Raw genomic sequence first — 13,177 nt, forward strand, 5'->3', positions numbered from 1 at the left:
GGACATTGGGGTGCCTCAGGGGCTTAGTAAAATGGGACACAAGATGATATATGGAAAAAAGATGGGCAAACACCCCAAAGACTAAAAATGGGAGAAATCTATGGGGGTTATCCTCTATTTCTTTGACATTACCAAGTCTGAAATTGCTTCTAGGCTGTCCCTGTCCCTAGGGAGTCAGCATGTGGCTCCCTGCCAAAAGAGACAATCACAGAATATCAGCATTCGAGAGGTGCCCTAAAGGGCTGATTCAATTGTAGCCAGACCATTTTGTAAATAAATCAGCGATTCTCAAACTTGAGCATGTGCATTAGAATCACATGGAGGGCTTGTTAAAACACGGGTCACTAGTCCTCATCCTAGAGCTTTAGGTCTCGGTGAATCCTGAGAATTTGTACTTCCAACAACTTCCCAGGTGCTGCTGGTGCCGCTTGCTCATCCAGCAATCACACTTTTGAGAACCACTGGTGTAAAGCAAGCCCAGCAAAGGGAAGTGATTTTGAGGTGGTGATTTACTCAAGAACACCCAGTTCTAACTACTGGCACAGACAGGGCTGTAATTCAGGTGTTCCCCTATTCTTTTCTTGATAATAGCAATCCTGACTATTTACTGAGGACCTACAATGTGCCGGACACTTTACAAGGTTTCATTCCAAGCTGAAGAGGACAGATCTTTTTTTTTTTTTTTCTTTTCCAACCTTTATTTTAGATTCTGGGGGTACACATACAGGTTTGTTACAAAGGTATATCACATGATGCTGAGGTGTGGAGTACAATTGAACTCATCACCTGGGAAGTGAGCAGAGTATCCAATAGGTAGTTTTTCCGACCCTTGTCCCACTTCCTTTCTCCCAGCTTTTGTATTCCCCAGTGTCTATTGTTCCCATCTTTATGGGACAGATTATTATCTACACTTTACAATGGAAGAAACTTAAGCTTAGAGAGGTAAAGTAAACTGACAAACACTACGCTGCTAAAGAAGCACAGCTGGAATTTGAATCAGGCCTGAGTCCAGTGTCTTAGCACTACTGCCATATGGCCTTTTAAATAGGAATAATAGTAATAGCTATATCAGAGGGTTGATGTGTAGATGAAAGCAGATAGTAAATGTAAAGTCCTTACCACAGCCCAGGTACCTACCAAGGGTTCAATACATAGCAGCTGCTACTCTCTTGATTATTAGCTTTTGTCATCAGGATCCTCTCTAATACTAGTATTGATAGTATAGGGACCTCTGCCCACCCACGCCTCCCCCAACTCCCACAGCAAAGCCAAACCTGGAAGACCAAGGGAATGGCTAGGATCAGATGCAATCTTCAATTTTAAGTACCATTTCCCACACACAAAGCCAAACTGAGCCAAGTCATGCCAGTAACTCCCTTTGACTAGAACCCCAGAGGTTGCAGGCTGCTCTCAGAAAGGCCATAGTCTAGAAAGCCAGAGTTGAACTGTGGCAGCAGCCCATGAGACCCTCAGGTCAGCTTCTGCTCATTCTTGCTCCCTGCCTTGCCCCTTAGCCAGTCGGCTCACTTGTTCTCTGGGCAAGGAATCCATCAATTTCTTGTTGGCAAGGGAACCTGCTACCCACTCCACCACTATTCTTGCTGAAAAAAACAAAAACAAAAACAAATCCTCACTCAAACAGGAGCCAAGCTCAAGAATGTCAAAGTGTATTTCTGCATATTCTTCCACAACAAAACTGCCTCTGCCCTGAGCCCTTGGTTTCCAAATAAAGTCACCAAATTGGGGTAAACTCAACCCTTAGTTTCTCTGAACCTCCAACAGAAATCTCTTCTTGGAGGGAAGATCTTGTGGAAGGGAAAAGGCAGTGAAGGGCAGCACCTTTGCTGGCTCTCAGCCTAAAGAAAACGTTGTCTGCCTCTTGGGCAACTGTTTCAACAATGGTTATTCAGGGAGGTCCCTATTTTGAAGACTTTGGCTATGTGACAGAGGTAATAAAGACCAGATAAGGGCACCAGTGAGTCACCATTGATAGAGAAGAGGCCAGAACTGAGCCCTGGGGTCCTCCTATATTAAGAGACAGGAGAATGAAAGGAATTAGGAAAAGAGATACGGAGAAAGAACAGCTAGTGAATTAGGATGAAAAGCAGGACAGTGTGGTGTCTTGTAAGCCCAATGAGGTATTTCAAGGAAACGTTGTCCAGAAGGAAAGGGACTAGCCCAAAATCACAGCGAGTTAGCAAGAGACTGGGACTTGAACTCAGGTACTCTGGACTCCCACTTGTTTTTCCGTTATAGTACTTGAGGCTCTAACATCCAACAGGGACTACAGCAGAGGAGGAGGAGTGTCCAAGTTGTCTACCCTCCAGCCTGTCTTGAGGGGAGGGCTCTAGACTCACCTTGTGTTGCAGCCAGAATGCCAGGACAAGCTGAAGGCTTCGGAAGGGAAATGCATGGTGGTGGCTGCTTCAGGGCATCCCTCCAGCAGCTTGGCCACATGCCATGAGTGCGGCCTACTGACAGGGGCGTTCCTCCTACAGCAAGAATGGGACAGGAAGTGGGCTTAAGGAACCAGAGCTGAAATCACTTCCCAGGCAGCTTCCGCCCCACCCCCTCTTTTCCTTCAGTAAAGTAGAACATCTTGCAAGGAACTGGTGTGGGAATCTTAGTGGCTCTCCTGAGCGCCTTCTTCTCAAATCTTCTTCATTCTAGAGATATGGAATGTCAGCTTAATAGGGCTGCTTTGTTCACAACAGTATCCTGAGCATGTATCACAGTGCTGGACACATAGTAGGTGTTCAATAAATATTTGTGGAATAAATGAGTGCTGCTGCCCAATGAACAGTGAGCACATCCTCACTTCTCTTTGAGAAAGAAAATCAATCTGGTCAATCTTCCCATTTTTCCTCTGAGAAAGGAACGGGCAAGTGATTGAAAAGTTTGAACAGGTCAAAACTGGGTTGTCAATTCTCCAATTTTTAGCCATTCATTGAATAAGCATTTGTTGTATGTTTACTGTGTGTCCTCTATGGGTAACTCTGGGATTACAGAGATGAATCCAATACAGTCTTTGCCCTCGAGAGTTTACAGATTAATGGGAGAGACAGAGCTGGTTCAAACAAAGCATGGGATAGGTAGTGACAGAGTGAAAGATAAGATGGGTACAGAGGTGAGACACCTGAGTTGGTAGGCAAAGTGGTGGCAGGAAGCCCCAACTCCTGTGAGGGAAGATAGAACAAAGTGGCAAATGGCACCATGTTACGCTGACAGAGGAGACTGACTGCTCAGCAGGTCAGGAGTATATAAAGAGAAATAGGTCTAACGCCACGGCCCTGAATGCAGCCACAACTTTTGCACTGACTGCCACATACAGGACCCATCCCTGTCCCCTGGCGTACTTTGCATGAGCAGTTGCCACCCTTGCAAGTGGGGAAGAGTTCTGTGGTGGAGTACATGTGGGGCATGGATAATGCCAGGAGATAAAAAGGTGATTGATGGGAGGGAGAATGACAGAAGGAGGGAGAGTAGAGAGAGAATGGAGAGAGATGGTGGAAGGGCCAGGCAAATGATAGAGATAAGAGGGAAAGATGACAGAGGGGAAAATAAATGACAGAAAAAGAGAAAACTCTGAGAAAGATTGTAGAGAAATACATAGTAGAGAGAAATCGATGAGAGAGAAAGAGATGAATGGCAGAGTACAAGAAACATGATAAATAAGTAGATGATACAGAAGTAAATAGATAAATTATTTTTTCATTGATTTATTCATATTTACTGTGCCAGGGTCCAGACTAGGCACTGGTAGTACAGGGTTGAATAGGATAAGGGCCCCTGCCTTCAACAAGCTTGCTATATCGTGAGATAAAGCAGCTCTCCATCTCCCAGGAGCATTCATGATCACATTCAAGCTGGAAGATTCCATCCTAGCTGGAAATGCCCTTCACCCCAGCAGAAGCACAGAAGATCTCAGTAGTACAAGGCTCTAGAGGGCTAAGGCCTAAAAGGATAGTCCTCGGAAGAATGGCCTTGCTGGGGAAAACAAGGATTGAGTGGTAATAGGCCAGACATAGACCAGGAAGTATAGGAGGAAGGACAGGGGAAGCTGTTTGTCAAAGGCCAGGAAGCAGAGCCACAGGTCAGCAACAGTGGCTAAGATTTAAGCGGAGGAAAGCCAGGTGAAGCCCCTAGCTTTGTAATCACATTGTTCTACTATTGATTTCAGAGTGCCCAGAGGGGAGGCTGAAGGCACAAGGAGACCTTGGGGGCTATGCTTGCTCTGGAGTCCTACACACAAAGCCACACTGCCAGGAAATCTCTCCAGCTGCTCCTACCAGGTAGTTATCTGGTCAACAACTATTTATCAAGCATCTACCAGTAGTAGTACTATGTACCATGGGTATCTACTATGTCCTGCGTTTTTAGGCACTGATGATATAGTGGAAAACAGGATATCTTTCCTATTTCAAGCCTTTTACCATATTTAGGATTCTTGAGTTCTGAGTTTAAAGTGCGGGCAGTCAGCCTTGGTGCCACCTTCTCCCTAACCATCCAATCCCACACTGAATTCCATTGAGTCTTTTGTTATGATGTTTCTCTGGCCCTGGTTTGCACTCTCTCTCTCTCTCTCTCTCTCTCTCTCTCTCTCTCTCTCTCTCTCTCCCCCCTGCCCCCCACGTCCATTTTCACTGTTGCCATTAGACAGAACCACAGCTCTTCTCCCAGAACCCACCACCAGCAGCTCCTGTTCTAGTCCAGGCCCTTTATGCCCCAAATACTGCAGGAGTCTGCCAGCCTATCTCCGTTGTTCTACCTCCAGTCACCACTTTTAGGTCATATCACGTTAAACACCAACTGAATTGGGGTACTTTCCTATTCAAGAATCTTCACTGGCTCCCTATTTCTTACTCTGTCCCACATCAAACATAAACTAGATCAGAGTTTCAAAGTCTTCAATAAGGTACCTTTACCCATCAGCTCAATCTCTCATGTCTCTGCTCCAATCACACCCTGCAACCAGCTCTGTCCCTTTCTGATTCTGTGCCTTTGCTGTTGATATTCCTGTCGATCTAACACAGGCTCTGGGGCCAGACCACCTTTGTTTGAATCCCAGCTCTGCCACTCCTTAGCTCTGTTGCTTTAGATGGTGACTTCACTTCTCAGAGCCCTAATTTCCATGGCAGTAAAATGGGGACAATAGTACCAAATGGGGTTGTTGAAAGATCAAATGAGACAATGCAAGTGCTTTGAATCAGGCCTGGCAAGGCCTCGACCAATCATAGTTATGACTATGACTGTTCCCTCTGCCAGGAATGCCCCCTTTCCTTTTGTTAACCTAAAACCTACCTGTTCTTCAAGGTACTGCTCAAGTACCATCTCCTCCAGGAAGCTTGCTCTGGGTAATCTAGCCCTCACATTGGGTCTATAATAATATGATAGCTGATATTGCCCATCATCATTTCATGCGTGTCAGTCTCATCTCACTAACCATGCCAAGCCAGTAGGCAATGAGTGAAAAATGAGTGAGACAGATGTAGGTTCAAATCCCCTCTGTCACTTTAGATGTGTGTATCTGTAAGTCGCTTAACCCATCTGAACTTTAGTTTTCTTATCTGAGAAAGGAAACAATTCCTATCTGGCTAGGTGACTGTGGGGATTAGAGATAGTATTCTCAAAGCATCTGGGACACAACCTGATGCACAGCCAGTGGTCAGTAAATAGCAGCTACTATAATAACGGTTATTAGCTCAGACTTGTACTTTTTGATGGTTCAAGAGTACCCACACCTAGGGTACCATCCACTTGCCACACTGTGAAACATACCTTACAAAGACTCTTACTCTTTTTTTTTTTTTTTTGACGAGTCTCATTCTTGTCGCCAAGCCTGGAGTGCAATGGCACGATCTCGGCTGACTGCAACCTCCACCTCCCTGGTTCAAGCAATTCTCCTGCCTCAGCCTCCTGAGTAGCTAGGATTACAGGCAAGCGCCACCATGCCCGGCTAATTTTGTATTTTTAGTAGAGACAGGGTTTCACCAGGTTGGCCAGGTTTGTCTCGAACTCCTGACCTCACGTGATCCACCCACTTCAGCCTCCCAAAGTGCTGGGATTACAGGCATGAGCCGCCATGCCTGGTTGACCCCTTACTCTTTCTAGGGTTTCTCCAGGAGTAGGAAATAATCCCAAAGTAGACAGAAGCGGGAAGTGGGGGCTTTTGGGGCACAGAGAAAACTAAAGGCTAGAAGAACAAAATTCCAAACAGAGGGAGCTGGAGCCAGACCTACAGCCTTCTAACCCTAGTTTGGGACAGGAGAATAAACTGTCTATATGTTCTACTATTTGGCCTATTATTAGTCCTGAATAGCCCTAGACTTGAAGTCAGTGCACACTTGCATTCAAATTGTAGTTGTGTTGCCACGGGCAAGTCACTTCTGTGAGTTGAAGATTTTTTATCTGCAAAATGGGGAAGATCACCATGTTTTTCATGAGTTATGTTTTGGATTAAATGCAGTCCCATGTGTGAAATCAATCAGCATAGTGCCTGACATACGGTATAAACTTAAAGAAAACACACAGCAAGGACCACCTATTGAACACTTAAGATGTGCCAGGCACTAAGCACTTCACATGCATTAACTGATTTAATCATCTCTCTAACCTTATGTGAAACAGTTATTATTATTGTTATTATTATTAAGACAGGGCCTCTCTGGCTCTGTTGCCCAGGGTGGAGTGCAATGGCACAATCATAGCTCACTGCAACCTCAAACTCCTGGGCATAAGTTATCCTTCTGTCTCAGCCTCCTGAGTAGCTAGGACTACAGGCTACAGGTACATGCTGCTGTGTCTGGCTAATTTTTTTTGGTTTTTTTTTTTTTGTAGAGATGGGGTTTTCACCATGTTGGCCAGGCTGGTCTTGAACTCCTGGCCTCAAGCAATCTTCCTGCCTGAGCCTCCCAAAGTGCTGGGATTACAGGCATGAGCCACCATGTCCAGCGGGTAGAAGTTATTATTATCCCCACTTTACAAATGGAGAACAAGAGACGCATAAAGCTTAAGTGATTTGCCAAGAGCACATAGCTAATAACCAGCAGAATTGGGAATGAAACTCAGATCCTCCAGTTTCTTCCTAGGAGACCACATGACCCCTCCTCTCCAAGGAAGAGTCTGTCTGAAAAAGCCTGTATTCCTGAGGTTTCCCATAGCAATTCCCTCAAGAAGCACTCAGAAAAGGGAGGTCTCATTAGTCCTAGAGCTGAAACCATTCCTTCCATAGGCAGTGGAGAGGGAGAGGAGGAGAAACAAACAGAAAAGTAAGAAAATGCCTATGACCAACCATGCAGCTCTAGGCCAAGATGTGAAGGCAATGACCCCAGTGCTTGCCCTTTCTCCTAAGGCTGGCTCAGGCACTATCAATAAGCACACACCTCATCCCATCCTTCATTACTCCAAAATGCTTTTCTTAGGAAGAAAAAGAAAGAAATATTGAAGGAAGAAAGCAAGAGGGGGAAGAGTGGCAGCAGCCATGGCTACTGGCTGTACCTACCATGGAAGTTGCCCAGGGTGGAGAGATGGCTTGGGAGAGAGCGGGGTATCCGGCTAGCTCAGACTCTCGTTGACAAACCCTCCAGCCAGCGTCCTCCCTTAGCTGCGACCCATCTGCCCTCCAGTTAAGACCTTCTGGGGCGAGGGACCATCAGCCCAAGATGCTGAGTGTGATCCAAGGGGCTCAGGCACAGTCAGATTCCAGTTCTAAGAACAGGAAGGAGTAGTACTGAAGGCAAGGTATGACCATCAGCCTGGGTGGACCTAGATATGGCCACAGCCTTAGGGAATGAAAGCCAGTGTCAAGAGCTGGATAGGAGTGAAGACACTGCTCTAGGAACCAGCCACCCTGGTGGCAAAGGGAAGGACGAAAGGCACTTCCAGCAGCATAAACAGCCCCCCTGCTCCCTACTCCAACCTCCTCTGTGCCCTGGCCCACCCCCTTGGCAGCTCAGAGGCCAATAAGGAAGCTGGGCCCCCAGCCACTGCTAGAACTCAGGAAAGGAGCAAGGAAATGATGTTTGGGAAAGATAAAGCGGGTGTCTAAAAAGAATTTTTAAAAATACACGTAAGTGAGAGAGAAAAATACCCCAGACACATACTCTTAAAAGAATTCCTGTGCTTCCTGGACTGAGTTGACCCCACCCAGCCATCTCTGCAGGTCCTCTGGGCCCCAGAAAAGTACAGATAAGCCAGGACCAGCAGCCTCCAGGTCCAGAGGAGTAGCACTCCAGCTGATTTTATATAGCTGGGGGCAAGTGACTGAGAGATTTTCCAAGGTGAAGGTCCTGGTAAGATACGAAGGCTCACAAACATTTTGGGATGTATTTACAGGGGTCTGCACTTCCTATGGGGACTTGAGCAGATCCAAAGAAAACCCAATTTCACACCACAGACTTCAACTCTAGAAAAGGTGCCAATGCTGGAAATGTGGTGTTTGGGGTTAGTATCCCTGGATCTGCCATGAATTTACTCTGACCTCTGGCGACTTACTCCCACTCTCTGGGCTTCTGTTTCCTCCCTGCAAAATAAAACATTGAATTCAGTCGTCACAAATGACCCTTCCCGCTCTAGCATGCTATGATGTAGTAGTCCTAGGCCCCAGACTGAGGCTCCAAATGATGCCCTAAGTGATTAGCGTAGTAGCCAGAATCCAGAGCAGCCCTATGTGGATTTGCCCAGAATCCTGAGCCCCCTAAGCCCAGGCTCCGACACCAGGTTTTAATTTATCTTGGGGAATTAGAGTCAGGGTTTTTCTTTCATTAACACTCCTAATTCCCTACTCCAGTTTCCCTTGGCCTCTGGCCTCAATTCCAGTAATTTCTGACTCCTGAGAGGGCTATGCAAACTCCCTTAGGACATGAAGTATGCTAGGGCCTTTCCTCTCTGGGGAAATCATGCCTGGAGGCCCCTTCCCCTTTCTTCCCTCTGTATCTCACAGGAGAGTCTGGGTTGACTTTTATCAACTATAATGGCCTCATTACAGTTGTAATGTACAACTTTACAGTTGTACAGTTTTATCAACTGTAATGGCCTCATTACAAAGGGGAAAGTTTGGGAGCTTTGAGGAGCATATGGATCTGGCTTACAGTCTCAGCTCTACCACTCACTAGTTGTTTGGCCTTAGGCATGTCACAGAACCTTGGTTTCCTCATCTATAAAACATGACTGGCATGTGACAGGCACTCAGTAAATGCTGTTTTTAATATTACCCGTATGCAAAACAATAATGAGCAAGGTACCAGTAGCAATAAGAAAACTGATTTCTTCGATCCAAATGAAGATAAAAGAGAAAGGACTAGTCTAAGAAGGCTCAAACGCCAAACCCAGTATGCTCTGGAACAGCACGTCTCAAATTGTAGTGGGCATACTCATCACCTGGGGATCTTGTTAAAATGCAGATTTTGATTCAGCGAGGCCCAGGTTCTGACTTTCTAATAAGCTCCAGAGTGATACTGATGTTCCTGGTGTGATAACCACATTTTCAGTGGCAATATACCAGGGCATAATCTGGTCCAAAAAATGCGTCAGGTTAAAATCTCTTCTCATTTCATTCCTCAGGCCTGGGTGTCCAGCCTCCCTTGCTCTTCTGGTCACCAAATATCTTTCTCCTTTTGCTCAGCAACCCAGCCCATGCAAACGCTTGCTTGAAGAAGCTTGCCAATCCCCACTTCCTAACAAAATAAAGAGCAACTGGTTTGTTATCAGTGTGACCCTGCCAGTGGCCAGGTGAGGCTGAAGAAATTGTGACTAGAGGTGCAAGCATGTTCCTGGGGCTGGCTGAGGTAGGGAGAAAGGGTGTGAAGATGAGAGTTGGGATGTCATCAGATGAGGAGTAGGCAGGTGGGCACAGACAGTATATACTCAAGAAGTCCTTCATTGAGGGAAGATGAGAGAGAAACTTGAGAGGTTCAGCCAGTTTGGGATTTGGGGAAGAGCTTGGGAGATGTGGTGGAGGGAAAAGGGCATACTCTCCCATTTAGCAGAGCTGAGTTCCAGATAACATGATCAAGTATGACCTCCTATGCTCAGGGGACGGTAAAGATCTTTTCCAAGTACTCAGGAGACGTGAACTTGGCATGGGGGCACAGGAAGGTGGGCACATGCAGCAGAAAAGCCAGAAGCTGGCTCCCAGGAGAGGCCTTATAAAGGCTCTTGTGAGCGGTGAGGGGTGGAGGTGGACCAATTCTGAAAGGAGTCAGTCTCCAGCTGCCCTAGTCAGCTGTCATCCCATATCTTCCGATAGCACCATCTGTCTTTGAGCCTGGCTCCCAGCAGACCCCTGAAGAGATACTTGGGAGAAGATGAGCAGAAAGAGAACCATGGCTCTGCTCTAACGTTAGGGGAAAAAGGAAAATGTGACCCCTGTTGCTTGTGGTTGTGCTCAACCTGAGGCCTGGACCATAACGGAGTGTGGGTACTTTCCTCTTTTTAAAGTATTTGTATAAATAGAAGCACAAAATAACGTCCTTGATTAGCTCTGTTTATTTTCTGTGGCTCTTCCAGCCTCCCTCCAAACAGCACATTCCACCTGCCCCACACGAAGAAGCCCAAGCTCATTCTGGCAAGCTCAGCAGGAAGGGAAGCCCACAGACAAGCCGGGGGACAGAACAATGCATGGCTTGTTTATCTGACAGAAGAGGGGAAAAGCTGCCTGGTCGCCATGGAGGGACACAGAGCTCTGAAGGCCCACCCCCACCCACTGTTGGCTGGGGTCCTTACAGCCTGGTAATCAGGAAACCCTTCCTTATTATAGACCCAACCAAGGGGGGAAGTGTGTGTGTGTGTGTGTGTGTGTGTGTGTGTGTGTGTGTGTGTGTGTGTGTGTGTGTGTAATTTGAAAGAGAACTTTCAGGACAATGGCTTTCTCATCAGTCTGGGAAAGCTATAATCTGGGTCATCTGAGAGATGAATACTTTCTGGAGAAGGGGCTTTTGGTACCCAGCTCTGCCTCCCCGCCTCCCCTCCTCTCCCCCACTCCTTTGAATAGCCAGTTCAAGTTCTTCCATGTAAATCTGCTGGGTCCCCCTCCACACCCTCCACCTCAGAATCCATCCCTGGCTAAAAAGAAACCCAGGGTAGGGAATAAGAAAAGAAGGGAATGTTCGAGTGGAAATAAAGACTCCTCCCAAATGCTGTGGTGTGTGTCAGGGGTGCTCTTTGTCTTTCTGCATAGGGAGTGATAACTTCATCTGGCTAGGGCATTACATTTGACCCTCTGCTTCCATTTCTCCATTTTCACATTGAAATCTTTAAGACACAGGGGAACACCTCTTTTTCCAAAGAAGGTTGGCAGGAAGTAACCATACAGATGACTCGGGAAAGCTCTGCACATGGCAGCGGGTAGGAAATGCTTAGTACTTTAGAAATGCAGTACTCAGGATTTTCTTTCAGAAAGGGCTGGAGAGAAATTTCTAGTTTTTATATATATAGTGTGATAAAACATACCAATCATAGACTTGTTTAACTGATGGAAGAGGGAAAACGCTGGTTAATCTTGTCAATGATCCTAAAGGCAAAGAGGTGGATAGTGAATATTTCGAAGCTTCTAGAAGCAAGGGAAGCAAGTCCAGAATCTGAATAATGAAAAGAGGTTTTTTCCCTCTCCCTTCTATGTACAAAAGTTAAGGGTGCAACACCAGAGGGCTAAGGGAGACTTCAGAGGAGCACATAGGGAAAATGGCATCAAGTTCACAGTGCACCATCTGACTCAATGGATAGCCTTAAAGTTTTTGCCATGATGCCCAGTTTCCTAAACCAACACCCAAAGCGATAAAGAAGGTGGAGGATGTTTGTCCTCCAGCTCTGGTTTCTATCAGTAACATTTATAGCATCCCTTGGGAAAGAGGCTGCAGGAATAATACCAGTTTTTCTTTCTTCCTCCTTGAAGCCCATTATCTCTTTCAGTCCAAACTCACTGTTCGACCTACCACTTTTCAGAGGTCTGATGGAATCCATAAAGGTTTTCCCCAGAGTCAAGTCTCAAAGGCCTCAGAACTACTTCTGGCCACTCCCCAAGTCATCTCTACTACTAAAGACACGGAGCTCTAGGACAATAGCCAAAAACAGTTAGGACCCCAATAGAAACAAGAACACCCAGTCACTCTGCTTTGATACAACTTGACAACCAGGAGGAGCCAACACCCAGCAGGGCTAGAGCACAGTGAGCAAGGTGGACTGTAGTGGGAGATGATATTGGGGAGGTGCATAGGCCAGATCATGGAGTTTCCAAAGGCTGAAACAGTTTGAATTTTATTCTCAGTGAAATGGGAAATTGTAAGAGGTAGTTAAGCAGAAGACTAACATGACGTAAGTTTTTTAAAGGTTTGACTTGGCTGATGGATTTAGCGGGGTGGGTCAAGAGTAGAAGAGAGAACCATTTAAAGGGACTATTATAGGTAAGAGATAATGGTGGTTTGTTCTAGGAAAGTAGCAGTCTGGACAAGAACAAGAGATTTGATTAGAGGTATTTTGGAGAGGTAGGGCTGACAGTATTTGGTGATGGACTAAATATGGAGAATGAAGAAAAAAGAATGAGCTATGACGCTCGAGTCACCTGGCATCTGTACCTTCTTAGCACAGTATTCCTTCCCGAAACTGAGTCATTAGTGGCTCTCAAAAGAAAATTGGCAGTCTTCACTATTGTTTTGTCCAAGCATTTACAGAGCTCCTCTATCTACATTTAAGGTGTTTGGAGAGGTACTAGGCAACATGCCAAAATGAAAAAGAAATAATCCCTGTGCTCAAGGAATTTAGTGTGGTAGAGGATGGACAAAAAATACCTAGAAGACCATTAAGAAGGATGGAATGTCAGAAGTATCAGAAAGGAAATGCTAACAAAATGAGAGTCAAAAGAAGGAGAGAGCACTGCTGCTTGAATCAAGAACAGCATCACAGAACCTCTGAGCTGATTTTGGAAGAGTCAATACGATCACCACTGAAGATGACTGGGAGAGAGGCCATGCCAGATTTGCATGAACAGAAGTGGGAGGCACAGGAATACCATGAAAGAAGAAAACACAGTTTTTATAGGGCACAGAGGAAGTGAAATTAGAATGATACAAGAGCATGGTGGACCTTAAGAGTCAAGTTAGAGCCTTTACTTCACATAATCCAATAGGCAAGAGAGAGCCCTTGGAAGTTCCAGAGTAGGAGAGCAATATGGTACAAGCGGTAT

The 13,177-nt window shown here is 45.9% G+C and overlaps 1 protein-coding gene across 5 annotated transcripts in view; it reads right to left on the reverse strand.

The window, feature by feature from the left end:
• Window positions 1-13,177, reverse strand: part of SHROOM4 (shroom family member 4) — a 237,488-nt gene that overhangs the window by 49,861 nt on the left and 174,450 nt on the right. For 2 of the 5 annotated variants that reach the window (XR_007722675.1, XM_050776813.1), the window contains exon 3: window positions 2,358-2,492. The exons of 1 other annotated variant lie outside the window; for it this stretch is intronic. Coding sequence is in view for 2 of the 4 variants with exons in the window: in XM_050776813.1 (XP_050632770.1) it covers window positions 2,358-2,492 (135 nt within the window). In the remaining 2 variants the exon portion in view is untranslated. Of the gene's footprint in view, window positions 1-2,357; window positions 2,493-7,501; window positions 7,916-13,177 lie in introns of those variants that run through there. 2 more of the 5 variants (XM_050776815.1, XM_050776816.1) reach the window with 2 other exon arrangements.

The sequence above is a fragment of the Macaca thibetana genome, chromosome X (genome assembly GCF_024542745.1).
Source record: "Macaca thibetana thibetana isolate TM-01 chromosome X, ASM2454274v1, whole genome shotgun sequence".
Classification (NCBI taxonomy): Eukaryota; Metazoa; Chordata; class Mammalia; order Primates; family Cercopithecidae; genus Macaca; species Macaca thibetana.